The sequence below is a fragment of the Brassica napus genome, chromosome C7 (assembly GCF_020379485.1).
Source record: "Brassica napus cultivar Da-Ae chromosome C7, Da-Ae, whole genome shotgun sequence".
Taxonomy (NCBI): Eukaryota; Viridiplantae; Streptophyta; class Magnoliopsida; order Brassicales; family Brassicaceae; genus Brassica; species Brassica napus.
Window position 1 is genome coordinate 29598617 of NC_063450.1, and position 17051 is coordinate 29615667.

The window sequence follows — 17051 nt, forward strand, 5'->3', positions numbered from 1 at the left end:
ACATTTTGGTTCAAACACTAATGTCGAGTAGTTTTACTAGTTGTACTATTCTTACATATTATTGTGTAGTTGAACTTGTTGCATTAGTTATATTAAAATACATCTAAATTTTTGGGTTGACCTGATGATTTATGGGGCTTACTAGTGCGCTGAGATGGAGAAGCCGTTGATGGTTCCGGGAAAAGATCGCATTAAGGGTCCGGTGGATGCGGTTTCTCTCTCGCAATTTCGAGCCCACTTGTTTTGGTTTGACGAAGATCCACCGTGGACACCACCGTCAAGCTTCCTCTTCTTCGCCACGACTTCACTCTTGTTTTTCACATCTCTCTTCTTCTTCACTGCGTCTTTCTTCTTCTTTGATGCATCATCTCTCTTCTTCACAGTAGAGACCTTCTTTTTCTTTAACGACGGTGGTTACTCTTACTCATCGTCGACGCTCCCTCCTTTTTCTTTTTCCAGTGATTCGTGTTTTTTGGAACCATGGTTGAATATTTTTTTGGATCCGCATCTACTTTTTTGCCTTGAGAACAAAAAGATGAAGACGATTTTTTTTTCCGAAAATAGTACAACTAGTACAACTTGTAAATAAATCATTATCCAATTCTAATATTATGAAAAATATACAATTCATGTATTTGATACATGCAGGCGGGAGAAAATTAGACTAACATGTCTTATTGGTTCTACGTCATCCTTTTTTCTATCATTTTTATACGCTGAAAACAAAAAATAAAGATCACCAAATTATTGTAAAGTTGTACTAGTTATACAAGTTTGTCTTGTATCAGTTATATTGGCTATACTCAGTATATTTATACTAGTTATATTTGTTTTAGTTGTACTAGTTGTACTAATTTGATTTGTACTAGTTGTACTAGTTGGAGTTGTACTAGTTGTATTAGTTATACTTTGCGTTCTTTTTAATTTTGAATCTCGTTCATAAAAGATGAAATTTGATTCTAGATAAGATATAATTGATTAAATATGACTATGAGTTGATCGATTTAGATCAAAAATGAGAAAATTAGTGGATGGTTGAAGAATTTTTTTGATTTTGTTTTAAGGTGAAAGAACATCAAATGGAGAAAAAAAGGGGAAGAAGAAGATTAGGTTAAAGTTGGGTCGGGTTTGGGATTGGATCCGGGTCGGGTTTGGGTTTGGATCCGGATTGGAATCTGGGTAGGATTACAATGGCATAGGTTAGTAAATATATTTAAATTATTAGATCTCATGGTATTTTCTCCTTATTTTTCATTTATTTTTAATTCATTTTTAAAGTAAAAAAACAAGAGGTCTATATCAGATTTTTTTGACCTATTGTGGTCTATTCTAGCATTTGATCCGTTTCATACGCACCTCACACATCGTCTTGTCCATTCACACCTTCCCACTCAAAGATAAGTCTGCATGCGGCCTTGGAGCCTGCTAGGTGAAACATTCGCAACATGTTCCCAAAATTTTTGTAAAAAATTACGTACAGATAGGTTACAAAAAAAAAATTTAAGCCTCAAAATTTATTAAAAAAACTTTTTTACATAGACACAGCCACATGTAGGCCTGGGCATAATATCTGTAATCCGAAATCCGAATCGAACCCGAACCGAAAAACCCGATCCGTATCCGGTCCGAAATGTAAAAAATATCCGAATGGGTCTTGTAAAGTGGTACAAAACATATCCAAACCCGAACGGATAAACCGAAAAACCAGAAAAACCGAAAAAATATCCGAAGAAACCGATCCGAATGTCCAAAATAATATACAATATAATTATATGAAACATGAATATATACTTCAAATATTGAATTTCATATTTATTTTTATATGTTATCTAACAATAAGTATTTAAAATTTAAATAACTACCTTAAATACTTAATTATATATAAATAAATATATATTTCTTATGTTTTACTTTTAAATTTTAAATTTTATTTTGGGTATATCCGAACCGATCCGATATAACCCGAATCCGAATGATATATGATTACTTTATGGGTTCTATGATGTGATACAAAACCGACCCGAACCCGATGTGTTATATCCGAACCCGACTCGTACTTGCAAATTTACTAGAATGAGACCTATGGTGTCTTATAAAAGAGAACCGAAATCCAAAAAATCCGATCCGAACGCCAACGGGTACCCGAACGCCCATGCCTAGCCACATGCCTCAAAATATCAGTTTTTTTTTCTTTTGCGAGTGTGTCTATCGATCATCAATAGCTCACATAATTATAATTAACAAACGGTCAACAAAATCTTTGACCACATGTACATACAGAAAAAGAGATGCAGTGACAAATGACAAGAGAATAAAGAAAAAAACTCCAAAAAGGCACAAATTAGTCGATAGAAGAAAAGAGAGGCACGGATTAATGTCAGGATCTAAAAGTAGTATATGGGCGCAAAGAGGTTCCCTTCTTTAGAGGCTACATTCTTGGATTTTCTTTTGGACTAAACGTAGAATACTCCGTATAGCCTTTAAATGTCCTTCATCGATCCATAAAAGTTGAACGAAACTAAGGAAACTAATCCTGAAAACTCCTTCGTTGGTGAAAGCCAGTTTAAAAATCAAAAAACAAAAACTCCTAATTTACGGTCAAACTCATAGTCCAATTACACCTGTTCTCTCATCTGGGCTTTACTTTTAGCCCACATAGCTTTCATAATTTACAAATTTGGCCCATTAGTTATAGGACTCACTAAATATTGTACATAATAATGTATGGTACAAAAAACAGGCTCATCAATATTTACAACAACGTGATAACCCGCGCCCAGCACGTAATAAATAGATTTAAAGATATTATTACTTTTAATCTATAGATATTAGAAACCTTAAAATTATATGCACAAATATTAGATCTAATGATATATATCAAATGAAATTGTGCATGTATATATAATGTAAACTTATTTGTTTTTTTAAATGCTTGTGTAATTGGTTATGTGCAAATTAGATATATTTTATGAAAAAAAATATAATAGTATGCAAAAACTTAATTAATTTATTAAAAGAAACATATGTAATAGAAAATAAAATACGAAATAAACAAATTATAAGGAAACAAATAAAAAACTGATAAAACTAAAATGATGTGAAAAAGATCTTCAGAACTCTTGGTTTACATTTTTCCTATAGAGAGAAATAATAAAGAATTAATTTACCAAAACATACCTACTTACCAAATTCACTAAAAAAAATGATATACCTCTTTCTGAAAGCATTGATTTATGGAACATCATTGGGTTCAATATTCACTATCACTCTCTACATTGTCTTGAAAGGTTTTCAAATCGGAAACGGAGTTAAAACCAGCCATGAGTTTGCTTCCGAGAATGTTTTCGTAATTAATCTCGAAGGAAGGGTGTGGTGATTCGATGCATTGTAGACAACATATATTTATATTAAAAACTCAAACCGGTGTAGGGTTAATGACACAAAATCAAATCGCCGTAATTAAAGATAATATTACCTATTTAATTTCACATAACTTGCGCTCAAATCCCCTTATTAAAACTTACCTTAAATTTGAAAACATAATCAAACTTCCTTTTATATGACAAAATTGAAGAAAATCAATAAAAGTAAGATTATTAATTTATTTAAAAATTTTGAATCCATAATCTAACTTCCTTATATACACCAGTCAAGTAATTTATAAAATTTTGAAATCATAATAGACTCCCTATTATTACCAAATTTTTATCAAAATTAATGGCATAGCAGATTATTGACCAATAATTAAGGTATTGTATAATAATTTCCATTTAGGAAACACGTAATAATTAAATGTTACCAAAATCGTGAATTAAAAATATGTCAAATTTATTAGAAGTTTCCTTTTAACAATCATGTACAATAGTCCTTGCAAATAACATTTCTTGAATATTACCTCAGATTTGAATTTGTATTTGAATACTGATTACAATCAGTTTAAATTTCATAGGATCAGGAACCTAGACGTATTTATAAAACATTCACTTACCTAATTCCCGGTTAGTATGAAACATTCAGTTGCATGTCTGAACCGGTCAGTTTCATGTCTGAACCGTATTTCTAAATCGTTGTGTACATAACCGCAAGTTTGATAAAGCTGAATGTAATGTTCATATGGACTCTTATATTTCTACAAATTTTAAAATGAAGTTATTAAAATTTTAAAATAAATTTTCTTTAACGCATATGAATATATATGATCGAATGTGTTTTGCAGAAAACTTTGCTAGCATTGAGTAAAATGGAGTCTCATACACAACGATGAATCATGTAACGTTGTCATTATTAAATTGAAGTATTGTGTATAGTCAAAAAAACCAAGAACAATATTGGTTGTCTCTAAAATATATAATTGTTGGTTATAAACATTAGTGTTATGCTATAAATGATTTTTTATTTATCTATCTATCTTAAATGGTTAAGCTACAAATCATTTACATTGTCCATTGAAGTGTGTTTGATGGACCATAGTTATGATTTATAGTTAGACATTTAATTTGTAGCAACTATAAGTTGTGTGCCCTGGAATATATATACTGTACGGATTTCATGGATATTTCTAACTATAAGTTGTGTTGTAAAAATTGAATTATAAATTGACATTTAATATGTTGCAACTTTTTTTGACGTAATTTGCTGCAACTTAAATTGTGTTTATATATATATATATAATGTCTAACTATATATAAAATGCTATATGATGAATACTTGACCAAAAAATTATTTTTGTCTCAATCTATTTAACTATAAGAATATAGTTACATGACTTGGTCAACATTTCATAAATTGAGTTATGTAGAAAAAACTCACAAAACGTAAGGGCCATCGAGTATAAGGGTTTATGAAATCTTTCGTGTAGGAGGGAAGTATATGAATCCTTCAACCTTGTTAATATACAATGCTAGAAGGAAACTAAGAATAATTACGAAAATATATCATGGGTCAATATTTTTGATGAATATAGGGAACTAATAATGATTACGCATTAACTTATTTGCTTAATTTGCGCAACCGTAGCACTGCACATTAAATGTTGACGTGTTCTTTTGTTTTGTTAGTCAAAGCTTATAGTATATAATGTCAAGTTATAATTTAATGATCAATGACAATGTTTGTAATTAGTCTAGTTAGCAAATGGTTTTTAAATATAGGGTGTGAGAAAGCTTGTGGTGCTGCCATCTAAGAAATGACAATTTAGATAATAACACATTAACTAAAGATTAGTTATCTATAATGCTCCTCCGATAATAAAAAAGGGGATATGTGCCCGATTTCTAGTACGTCCACTTATATATACCAATATCTTTGATAACTTGAAATATAGTCTCAATATTGGTATGACTTTACAGAATAGCCTACTTACTAAATACATTATTTGAGAATTTACGAACCATGGCTCTTTGTAACACATGACATTTTGTGATTGGATACAATCCAGGCTGGCGAAAAGGGATACTACTACTATCGTCGCACAAAAAAAAACATTACTACTATTAAGGACAGCCTTAAGGGGTACTATGATACTAGTATCTAAGACAAAATCAAAAGATTAAACAAAATTAAAAAATCAAAAAAATTAAAAGGAGTGGAGAGAGACAAGGGAAAGTACCTACAGAAGAATCCCAACAATAAATTAGGCCATATTCCATTCCTACGTGTAATTCTATAATTGCACTATTTTATTTTTGTGATTAAAATTTAATAGTTAATTCAATAATTTTACAACTAATAATATTAAAATAGCTAAATACCCTTTCTAAAGAAACTGTCTGTTGGTCTTACACTTACCATTAGAATTGCAGTTATTTTAGAGAAAAGTATATAAAGAGAGAGAAAGTTGAAATAGTAGAAAATAAAAAAATAAATTAGAGATGGTCGTGAAACATACGATTTGTGTAATTTTATTTATCGTAATATTATATCCTTCCTCACTCTTCCGCAAAGAGGAGGAGGAGATGGGGATGGTGGTGGAGAGAGGATTCAAGGTCTCTTCACTTTTCTCGTATAGATCACTTTCGATTCTCGATCGGAATGCTAAATTATATATATATATATATGATTCTTTCTTATGAACTCGACGAGGAAACAACTGATTTTGGGATCTCAGTGGATGGCGAGAAAAAAGATATTGGGTGAAATGGGATATGATTTCACTATAGTGGTAATGCTTCTTCTTTTATGGGGTTTGATATTAAGTTAGTGTTTAGTTTTCAAGTGACTGTGATAATTGGATTTGGGAATATGTATGGGGTTGAAGACTGCAGACATTGACGAGAAAGCTATCAGGAGAGACAATCCTCAAGACTTGGTTGTCGCTCTTGCTCAAGCCAAGGTAACCCTCTAATTTATGGTCTCCAATTTTTTTCTCACGTGCTGGTTTTGAGAAAAAAATATTTTTTTTTTGGAATTGGGGTCTAGGCAGATGAGATAATATCCAAATTGGGAGGTCAAAGCCAGTTTGCACAAGATCCTCTACCAACCTTATTGATTACTGCTGACACTGTATTGCTTATTTTTTAAAAAGTTTTTTTTTACTATTAGATTTTCTTCTCTTGTGATTATTATTGAGTTGATGTGTTAATGGGAGTATCTTCTTAGGTAATTGTGTACAAAGGTGTTATCCGAGAAAAACTAATCTCCAAAGAAGAAGCTCGCCAATTTATCAAAGGTCCTTCCTTTTTTTTTGTTTTTGGGTGCAACTTCAGTTGTTAATGTTGTTCTGTAATGAAAGATGTGATGTGATTTAAGCATTTTTTTGTTTTGTGTGAAACAAACCAACACAGGCTATTCCGGGTCACACGGAAGCGTTGTTGGATCTGTTATTGTAAGCAACTTGAAAACTGGTGTTCAAAGAGCTGGATGGGACAAAGCTGAGGTACTCTACTCCTCTTCGCACTCACCACATATCCTTCTCTTCTCTTTCAATTGATATTCCTTGTTTTTTTTTCCCGCTCAACATCAACATTCATTAACCAAATTGTGAATAGGAATTCCTTGTTTTATAAGATACTATATTTCTAGCGGATTGAAATTTAATAGTTTTTTTTTGGTTACGCAGGTTTATTTCCATGAGATACCAGCAAAAGTCATTGACGATCTCGTAAAACCCTCACTCAATTCTTCTTTTTTTTCTATCAACTCAGTCTCTAACTTTCTGTTCTCAATCTTCAGATTGATGATTCCATAACTTTCAAGGTTGCTGGAGGTTTAACCCTTGAGCATCCCCTCATTTCTCCCTTTATTGATACAGTGGTTCGCCCTCCTATTTCAATTATAATAAATCTTTTGCCATGTTTTCTGTTCTGTTTTATTTCCACCATATTGGATACATGTATAGAAACATTATGATAAACATCTCTAAAATCGTTTTACGTTGTAATGGTCTAAGGTGGGAGGAGTTGATACTGTTATGGGACTTCCTAAAGAACTCACTGAAAAAATCATCACCGATGCGTTGTAGCTCAATCTCCCCTCCCCCCCCCCCCCAGAAGATTCCTAGATTGATTATACTCTGTGGTTCTTAAGATTTTGTTTGTTTGATTCTGTAATCAAATCGCATATGTTGTAAGTGGATAAAACATATATTTACCTTCTTGTTATCCCCAAATATTGATGATGTTTCTGGACTCCAAACTCTTCGCTCACTCAGTGTATGTGGGTTATATTTCATGTGATAAGTGATGCATTAATTTTTTTAGAAAATTCGAAAATCTTTTTTATTTACCTGCAGTCACGGCATGACATTTTTTTGTGATTTCCCTCATTCACACGATATATTAAATCACTTTTCGATAAATCATTCATTATTTCACTATTCCAAATGTCACTTCCCAATAAATCATCCATCATTTCACTATTCCAAATCAACAATGCTTAACTTTATAGTTATTTTAAGTCGAGTGATCGATATTTTAGTAAAATAAGTAATCAAATTAATTATTTAACCCTTTCAACATATACTAGCTGGTAATCCGCGCCCCTGCGCGGTATGATGAACTAAAAGAGATTATAGCTTTTAGATTTTAAACCATATAGATTTATTTGTTTGTGTAATTTAAGTATATTGTATGAAAATAAATTTGTAAGAGTAAGCAAAGACTTATATAAATTTATTATGGATTTAAGATAAAACATAACATAAACAATAGAATTATGTTTGCATAATATAATTTATGAATATAAAATAAAATAAAACAAAACATAGGCAATATAATAATAAAATGCTAGATGAATTTATAAAATAAATAAAAATAAAAAAAACTGATAAAACCACAATTCATGTGAGAAGTATCTTCAAATCAGAGATGAAATTCATGATACTTTTTTTTGCTAGGCAGAAATTTTTTTGGTTGTGATGTCGATGAATTTCAGTCCGTTGATATATATAGGAGATCAATTATAGGGTTTTGCTTATGAAAGATTAGAGAGAAAATAATATTATCTAGCCACAATCAAATTGAATGAATCCCTAATTTTTAGCTGCGAATTTTAAAATTATGGAAATTAACACTAATTAAGAAATCAACATATATGAATTAATATTAACTTTGTAAATTAACCTGATCGAATATAACCAGATTGACGTGTTGTGACGTATATTAACCTGATCGAATGTAACTTTGTAAAGGTCTAAGGTAGTGTTATTCAATCATGTATTTTGATAGAATTTAAATCTAAGTAAAATTCACCGTTACTCGAATGATGATTCTAAATTCTATGTTAGAATGTAGTGTTATTGGATATGTTATTTATAAATCTAATTTAAAATCTGGTGTTATTAAATGAATGATTTAAATCAAAATTTTAAAATCTAGTGTTATTCAAATTTAAAGAATTTAAAAGGTGCTTGTATTTAAAAAATGATTTCAAATCATTTGTGGTGGATTCTCATGAACAAAAGATTGAAATCAAAATCCAAGGTATACTACAAAAGATTGAAATTAAAAACTATGTGGAGGTTATTGGTTATGGTATTTTACTGGATTTAGAAGAAAAAAGTTTGATTTGGAAATCTTTGATAAATGCACTGATTTTGAAATCAAATAAGTGGATTTCATATAGATTTCATATAGATTTCATAATCAAGTTAGTAGATTATTGAAAATGAACCAAATAGATTTACAAGAGCTGTGACCAGTTTGTGAAGATTCATGCAGTCATTAACCAAAAAACACTTTTTCTATGGAAAAATATTTATTGGTAAGAGTTTTAGCAAGTTTCATACGTAATTCTCAATGGAAAAAACGAGAACGTCAAGTCTGAGTTAATAGTGTTTGTAGTTTTGCTAGTGGCTGATCAATTGTTTGTTGAATACTTTTGTACTAGGATAAGATCCGCGCCTTGCGCGGGATTAAGTTATTATTTTTATTATATTTTGGAGAATGAAACAATAGTTTGGCTTCATTTGGATTACGGGTGTTCAACCCGGATATCGGGTTAGTTTCGGTTCGGTTCGGTTTTTTTCGGTATTTGGTTAGTAAAATATAACTACTATTCTAAATCAATATTTACTTTGACTTTAGTCTTTCACATACTTTTGAAAGATTTCAACTCGACGACTAAATTGATCAGCCAATCTTGTTGCTTTAAATCATTAGTGTTTATATATATATATTATTTAGTTTGAATATTTATTAAATAAAAATTCATATGCGTTATATTTTATGATCATTTGTAACTTATTATAACAAAAAAATAATCTATTGATCACAAAATTTTCAGAGTGGGAATATTCAAATTTCTAATAATATATAGACATTTTGAAAAATTCAAATATAACATATAAGAAAAAATATAAATGTTTTTATTATATGTTTAATGTGATTTTTTAATATCTTTCAATAATATAAAATTAAAAAAAAGAACTAAGACACAAAAATTGTTATCAAATATTTATTATTCATAATAATTAATTTTCATATATACGTTAATCATATTAGGTAATTTCGTAGCTTCTAATTAAGGAAAGTGCAAAAAAATTTTTGGTAGATTATTTATCAATTAGATAGTTAGTTTAATAAAAAATATAATGTAAGTCAAGATGGACCAACCTATTTTTCTAAGAATAGTATATTTTATATAGTCATTTATTAAATGAGAATTTATAATCATACAGTTCTATGATCATTCATATCATTTTATAACTGAATATTTAAATAATCGATAACAAAAATTTCAATGTGAAATCTTTAATAAGTTTATAATTTATAAATGTTTTTGAAAATTCATTGAAAGTTTTAATATTAAAATATTTATGTAATCTTATGGTATATAGTATAATCTATATATATATATATATATATAAATATATATGTTTTATTATTAAATGATATTTTTTACTCATATGGTTTTAAAATAATGTGTATCTTCTTATAATATTAAATAAAAGTTCATATTAATACAATTTTATGATCATTTGTAACTTATTATGACAAAAAAAATAATCTATTGATCACAAAATTTTCAGAGTGGGGATATTCAAATTTCTAAAAATTTATAGATGTTTTGAAAAATTCATAATATAACATATAAGAAAAATTATAAATGTTTTTATTATATATTTAATGTGATTTTTAAATATATTTTAATAATATAAAATTAAAAAAAGAACTAAGATACAAAAATTGTTATCAAATATTTATTATTCATTATAATTAATTTTCACATATACGTTAATCATATTAGGTAATTTCGTAGCTTTTATTTAAGGAAAGTGCAAAATATTTTTTGGTACGTTATTTATCAATTCGATAGTTAGTTTAATAAAAAGTGTAATATAAGTTAAGATGAACCAACCTATTTTTCTAGGAATAGTATATTTTGTATAGTTATTTATTAAATAAGAATTTATAATCATACAGTTCTATGATCGTTCATATCGTTTTATAACAAAATATTTAAATCATCGATAACAAAATTTTCAATCTAAAATCTTTAATAAATTTATAATTTATAAATGTTCTTGAAAATTCATTGAAAGTTTTAATATTAAAATATTTATGTAATCTTATGGTATATAGTGTTTAATATATATATATATATTTATTTATTTTATTATTAAATGATATTTTTTACTCATATGGTTTTAAAATCATGTGTATCTTCTTATAATAAAAATGTTAAACCAATTGATCATTAATTTTTAACATAATAATTTTAATAGTTTTAGTCATTTATTGTCGTTTTTTAAAATTCAAAATATAACATATACGAAAAAATCTAAATTTTATTTTTATAGCTAATTTGATTGTTTAATTTATTTTAATAATATAAAATTAAACAAAAAATGATGGAGGAGATATACATTGTTATCAAATCTTTATTATTAAACTCATTAATTGTCATATATATATTAGTCATTTATGGTAATTCCGTAGGTTTTATTTAAGGAAAGAAAATATCATATCATATCATTATATCATATAGTTTGACCAACTTATGTATCTAACAACATATAAAAATCGAATGTGGACCTACTTATTTTTCAATTGAATGTAATTGACTACCTAATTGAGTGCCACCTATGCATTGGAGCCTCTTTTAATTAATACAAAATTGAGGTTACATCTTTTCAAATGTTCCTCAATTAATATATAAGGGATTCTCATTTTGCTGAGTGTGATTTTTTCTGATGGGGTTTATGTTTGTTTTTTATTATGTAGTCCTTGCGGCAGGCGCTTGTGTGCTTGAAGTGCTTTCCACTTCTAGCAAAACACACATTCGGGCGGAGATGACTTTGACAAGGATAGTCAAATGCACATATAAACTGTGAAATCCTTATTGATTGCTCTTTGAACATGTTTATTCTCCTTTCTGTATTTTACTTTATTTGAGAGGTTTGAATTTTGCAATTGAGAGAGTTGTTGATCGGCTCACTTCAAATTTCAATAAAGATGAAAGCATTGATATTTTGAAAGAAAATCAAGCACTACAGAGGTTAACAAAGGCAACATAAAAAAAATAAACTTAAAAAATTGTGTCCAGATTTACTTGTAATATAATTTGACGTACATCTTGTATGACAAGGTACATGTTGATGTGTGCTCAGACATATGACTCCACTCCCATTGAGATTTCACTGAGCAGGATGCAAATTACAGCTTCAATGATATTTGACGAAGTGACGAGGAAGTCATGGGGAAGTAAAATGAGAAAGAACCTAGCTAACGTGTTCTGATGAGGTTGTAGTTGTAGGTGGTTTGGTCCATATGTTTGTTCTCGTGAACAAGAATATAATGTATTGTTTATATAATTTGAGAATATGCAAGTCAAAGCTTGCACAAACAAAACAAGTCCAAGCAAAATAACAAGGTTTATCTCTGTATTTGTTTATTTGTATTTTGATTTTAAAATCATTTACAAATCCATTGAAATATAGTTTCAAATCAAATTCTTAAACAAACCTTTGTTATTGAATAACACTTGATTTCAAAATCTATTTTAAAATCACATAACCAATAACACTAGATTTAAATATATATTTTAAAATCATAAAACCAATAACAATTGATTTGGATTGGATTTATAAATCCATTAAAATAGACAAAACAATAACACCTCTATGTTTAAATTAAAAAATTTTAAATCACTGATTGAATAACAACCACTTAGTCAAAACTTTTCTATAATAATTCTTCGGATACTAATCCCTTATATATTAAAGAAGAAACATTATTAAAGACTAACCTTGATTTTGTAAATTATTTACACAATTGCCATTTTGCTGATGTGGCGACTCCACGTGCTCTCTCAGCCCTTATTTTAAAGTACCTTTCTATTACTAGAAATATTACATACATTGTCATTGATATAATTTTATCACTAGGATAAGATCCGCTTGCGCGCGGAGTGAGAGTTTGATTTGAAAATTTATTATGAACTTAACATTTTGTAGATATTTTGTATAAAATTAATGGATATAAACATGTATAATATGTTAAACACATGTAAGTACTGAATTGTAATTTGCATGGTGTGTTTATTGAAAAAGTAAATAATAAATATAACTAAAAAGGAATGCACAGAATTTTTTAAGTAGTACCAAATGTTTACGAATAAAAAAATTTGTTTATTGGGTGGCCCTTTGAATATATATTTTAGTAGACTATATTTGTTGGACTTCATTTTAGTGGACTTAAGAAGTGTCTAAGAGTATCTCCAAACCAAAACTTTATTTTAAAGGGAGCAAAACCTCAAAACGAAGATTTAAAGGTTAATTGTTGTAACTATGAATCCTCAAAAAAAATATTTAGAAGCTTATTTATTTACATTATAATTCTTTACATTAACAAAAATTACTAATAATGATAAAACTTCATGAATGCATATAAAACATACATTTAATATATTATACAACACATAATAGTAATATTATATAATAAAAGATAATATAATTTTTATATATATATATATATAATAAAACAGCACACATACACAAAATTTTTAGAAAGTTATATACATATAGAATGCATTTTTATTTTGTGTTAGCTTTATTTAATATATTTTTTATTGTGTGAACTTTATTTTAATGTTATGTAATATTTATCATATTATATTTTATTTTGGTGTATTTAAGTTATTATAAATTAAGCTTAGTATATATATTTGTGAAAAGAAATAAATATAAAAACTTATAAAAAATAAAAGATAGTTTTGAGGTTCTGAATAGTAAAACTTTAAATTTGAGATTTTATTATTTACAACCTCAAAATTTGAGGTTGAGTTGGAATTGCCCTTCCCTGAACATCGCTATGTTTGCGTGAAATGGGATTAGAGTTAGAAAAATCCAATTTGTTCCATTCCATGTAAATCGGTAGTGATTATGTAACAATCATCTGTTAAATACAGTTTCGTCAACTTAAAATTCGTTTCTTTTGTTTATCTTGAAGCTGTTTATCTACTTAAATTTTATCTTTCTGAATGTCTTTTAAGAACTCAACTCAATTCTACAATGTTGCAATATATGACTTTTCTGATTTGTGTTTTTATTGTTTCAGCAAAAAATGATGAATTATATCTAAAAATATGGGCAGAAAACAAATGGCGTAAATAAATTGCTATATCTTAAGGAAATAATCCAAAACACATAAAGCCACATAAAATATGGCCCAATGAACATCGATTGACCAAATCCCAGTACCTAATTAAACTATACCCGGAAATTGCTGTTGTAACGTGTTAACAAAAAACCACATGGATTTATTTTCTTTCTTTGTCGGTGTCTCTCAGTTATCTGGAAATTAATAGCTATCATATCAAGTATGTTTTTCTATATATTAGTTAGTCACATCATTAGTAACATGGTGATTAACATGTTTAGAACTTCACACTTTATCATTGGTATGTATACGAACACTTCAAAAGTATTTGTTGTATTGTTTAAAATAGTAGCTAATCCATAAGCCTAAACCTTGTAAAAGATATTATTTTCTATTTTTTATGAATTATTAATCAAGGTTAGTAGGCAAGCTTTTGGCTGCAGATAGTTAACTAAATTCCTTATAATACCAATTCTTTTAATATGGTTTTATTTACTATATGAATTTTCTGTTTTGAGTTTTCATTATTAGAAAAATGATAAAATATGTTGACACAAAATAATATACCGACATATAAAGTTATGTGTCTTAGATTATATACCCAAAACACATCAACTATGGCCCAGTCAAAACATTAATAATAAAGCCCATTACTAACTAACTATTGGCGGTAACAAAATAATGGGTCGAGCGAAACTGAAAAGTCTTAAATGTTTTATTTTCTTTCTCTGTCGGTGTCTCTCAGTCAACTCTTCTTCCTCGATGTTCATCATGATTCAAGTTTGTTTGGAAGATCCTTATTCGAAATCCAGACCGAAAGAGGAGATTTTGTGTTTATCAAAACAATTCACTCTATTCTAAGAGCCAAATCGATATACTCGAAATAAAGGTTTGGTTTTCTAAATATTTGTTTAGAAATTTTCATATTAAACGATTAGGGTTTTGTTAGGTAATAATCCTTTTTTAATTCTTTGTCATGTAGTCATGTTCATATACCTATCTTCTCTAATTGTAGATCGACCATCACCTGAGGATATTTCAATGGCTTTGGTTGAAAATTAGTTTTTGTAGACATGTGGATGGTAAGGTATCAATCTCAACCTTTCAATTTCATGTTTACCAAGTTATTATCTCACAGGAAAGTTCTAAACTTTGGGTTTGTATATCTTTTTAAACGCTGCAGGAGATTCCCTTCAAACCTGCTCGGCTGATTCTACAGGTAACCGCAGTTTAAGGGATGAGCAATCTCATTGAGAAGTCAGCTTGTGTACGATTGTAATGTCATCTTTCTGGGACTATTTTCAGGGCTCAACTGGTGTCCCTGCAGTTGTGTAAATAGTTTGCATGATAGTAGCCACGGATAATGTCAATGTTGATTCTACTGCGTTCAATCCCTTGGTTAGTGAACTTCAAGCTATTTAAATTGGGGATCTGTTTTGTTTCATGTATGTAAACACATGAAGCTAATGTTTATTTTTTAGAATGCTCCTCAGATGATAGTAAGGAGATTACAATCCGAGATGTTACAAAATCTTTTATAACATGTCAATTTGGCAGTTTCAACAAGTTTTGATGATATGTATGTTCAACTCACGAACTCCATGTCTATAATATGTCTTATAGTGCTATATACGAGATGGTACTAGAAGAAAATGCTCCAGTTAACTTTGGATCACCGTATAAGAACATATTGATTTGACAACTCTCCCAGTCTATGATACATTTCACTCGTACGTTGGTTCAATATTTTTGATATCCACATCTTCTTTCGTTTTTTTTTCCATTTTTTCCCTTGAATATGATAAATTCTTTTTATTTTTAATTAACATAGAAGTATCCATGATCTATAGAAGAAACTAAACTAATCTACAAATGGAACTGTAACCCACGCATGGACCATTTTTTGGGTATTCAAATGGATCCTAAACAATAAATCTATATTTACGTGACCACATATAAAATGTAATGAGATACTTTTGAATTCGGATTACTTATTAACCCAAAATCCACCTACCACTAGACCACCATAAAATGACATATTAATAACATCCGATGTTTAAACCACACATGGTTCAGGAAACTTTAGAAGAATGAAATTCCTGTAATACGTAATTAGATTTACTGAAAACTTGATATGCTACGTACTTCGATAGAAACAATTTTATAATATGATTTGTTTTGAAAATATCAAAAGTAGGCAAAAAAGGTAAATAGCTGGACATTCTGGCTGTATTTGTAACTTTTGAGGAATGTCCCCATATTTTCCCCTCAAGTAATGTGATTCCCAACCCAACAACATGTACTAGTATTAATCAAGTGTATCTTTAACTAATTTAATAATCAAGCTTTTGCATGCAATGCATGATGCATGCGTGAGGAAAATCTACCTCCGGGCCATTTTCCTCGGAACTCTTCAAGTTGTGAGTCGATGCATGGACCCCGGCAAAATCCAACCAGCCTACGTCATCATCATCATTTGGATATACACACACACACACATGCCTCCAACTTTGATGATTATTTTCTTGTCATTTGAGTTTATATCATCACATATATATTCACATCCAAAGTTAATACTACCATTTACCATTGTCTTTGTTTCTAATTACATACAGTAGATATATGATCTTACAAACAATTGATTTTAGTGTGTCGGATTCGGTATACAATGATTTAACGCTATGCCCAAGAATAAAACTTTTACTTTTGCGCTAGATGAAAATCGTTTTAATGGGTATCATTATTAGTTTTTTGACCTTTTCTTTTTCACTTTTAGAGAACGTATTCTTTGACCCACCAAGATTCACTCAAATATTCAACATCAGAATCTACCTCCTGCTAAAACTCGAATGGACAGGAAGAAAAAAGCTATCGTACACACATACACACACACATATATATATACTGCTAATAAATATGCTCTTTATTAATTTGATGGTTATTTGCAGATGTAGGGCAATAGGAGGTTACGTGAGATGATTATAGAAGGGTTTCGTCTTTTAACTAATGGGTTTT

General features: G+C 29.0%; 1 protein-coding gene and 1 long non-coding RNA gene across 5 annotated transcripts; both read left to right on the forward strand.

Annotated features, from left to right (window-relative positions):
* Positions 1–5818: 5818 nt before the first annotated feature.
* Positions 5819–7696, forward strand: LOC106394530 (7-methyl-GTP pyrophosphatase). Of its 3 annotated transcripts, XM_013835093.3 has the most exons (9): positions 5853–5984; positions 6107–6160; positions 6257–6331; positions 6418–6501; positions 6598–6667; positions 6783–6874; positions 7058–7099; positions 7171–7251; positions 7388–7696. In XM_013835093.3, exons 1-9 carry the CDS (start codon positions 5871–5873, stop codon positions 7457–7459), a joined length of 684 nt encoding a protein of 227 aa, XP_013690547.3. In that variant the 5' UTR covers positions 5853–5870; the 3' UTR covers positions 7460–7696. The 3 variants fall into 3 exon arrangements, with proteins under 3 accessions (XP_022562833.1, XP_013690547.3, XP_013690549.1); XM_022707112.2 differs by lacking the exon at positions 7388–7696 and having other exon boundaries at positions 5819–6001; positions 6082–6160; positions 7171–7380; XM_013835095.3 differs by having other exon boundaries at positions 5869–6160.
* A 6986-nt stretch (positions 7697–14682) lies between these two features.
* LOC125589876 lies at positions 14683–15642 on the forward strand. Of its 2 annotated transcripts, none has more exons than XR_007326069.1 (3): positions 14683–14925; positions 15052–15123; positions 15220–15642. It is a non-coding gene; the product is annotated as an uncharacterized LOC125589876 (long non-coding RNA). The 2 variants fall into 2 exon arrangements; XR_007326068.1 differs by having other exon boundaries at positions 14723–14925; positions 15052–15118.
* Positions 15643–17051: the final 1409 nt, after the last annotated feature.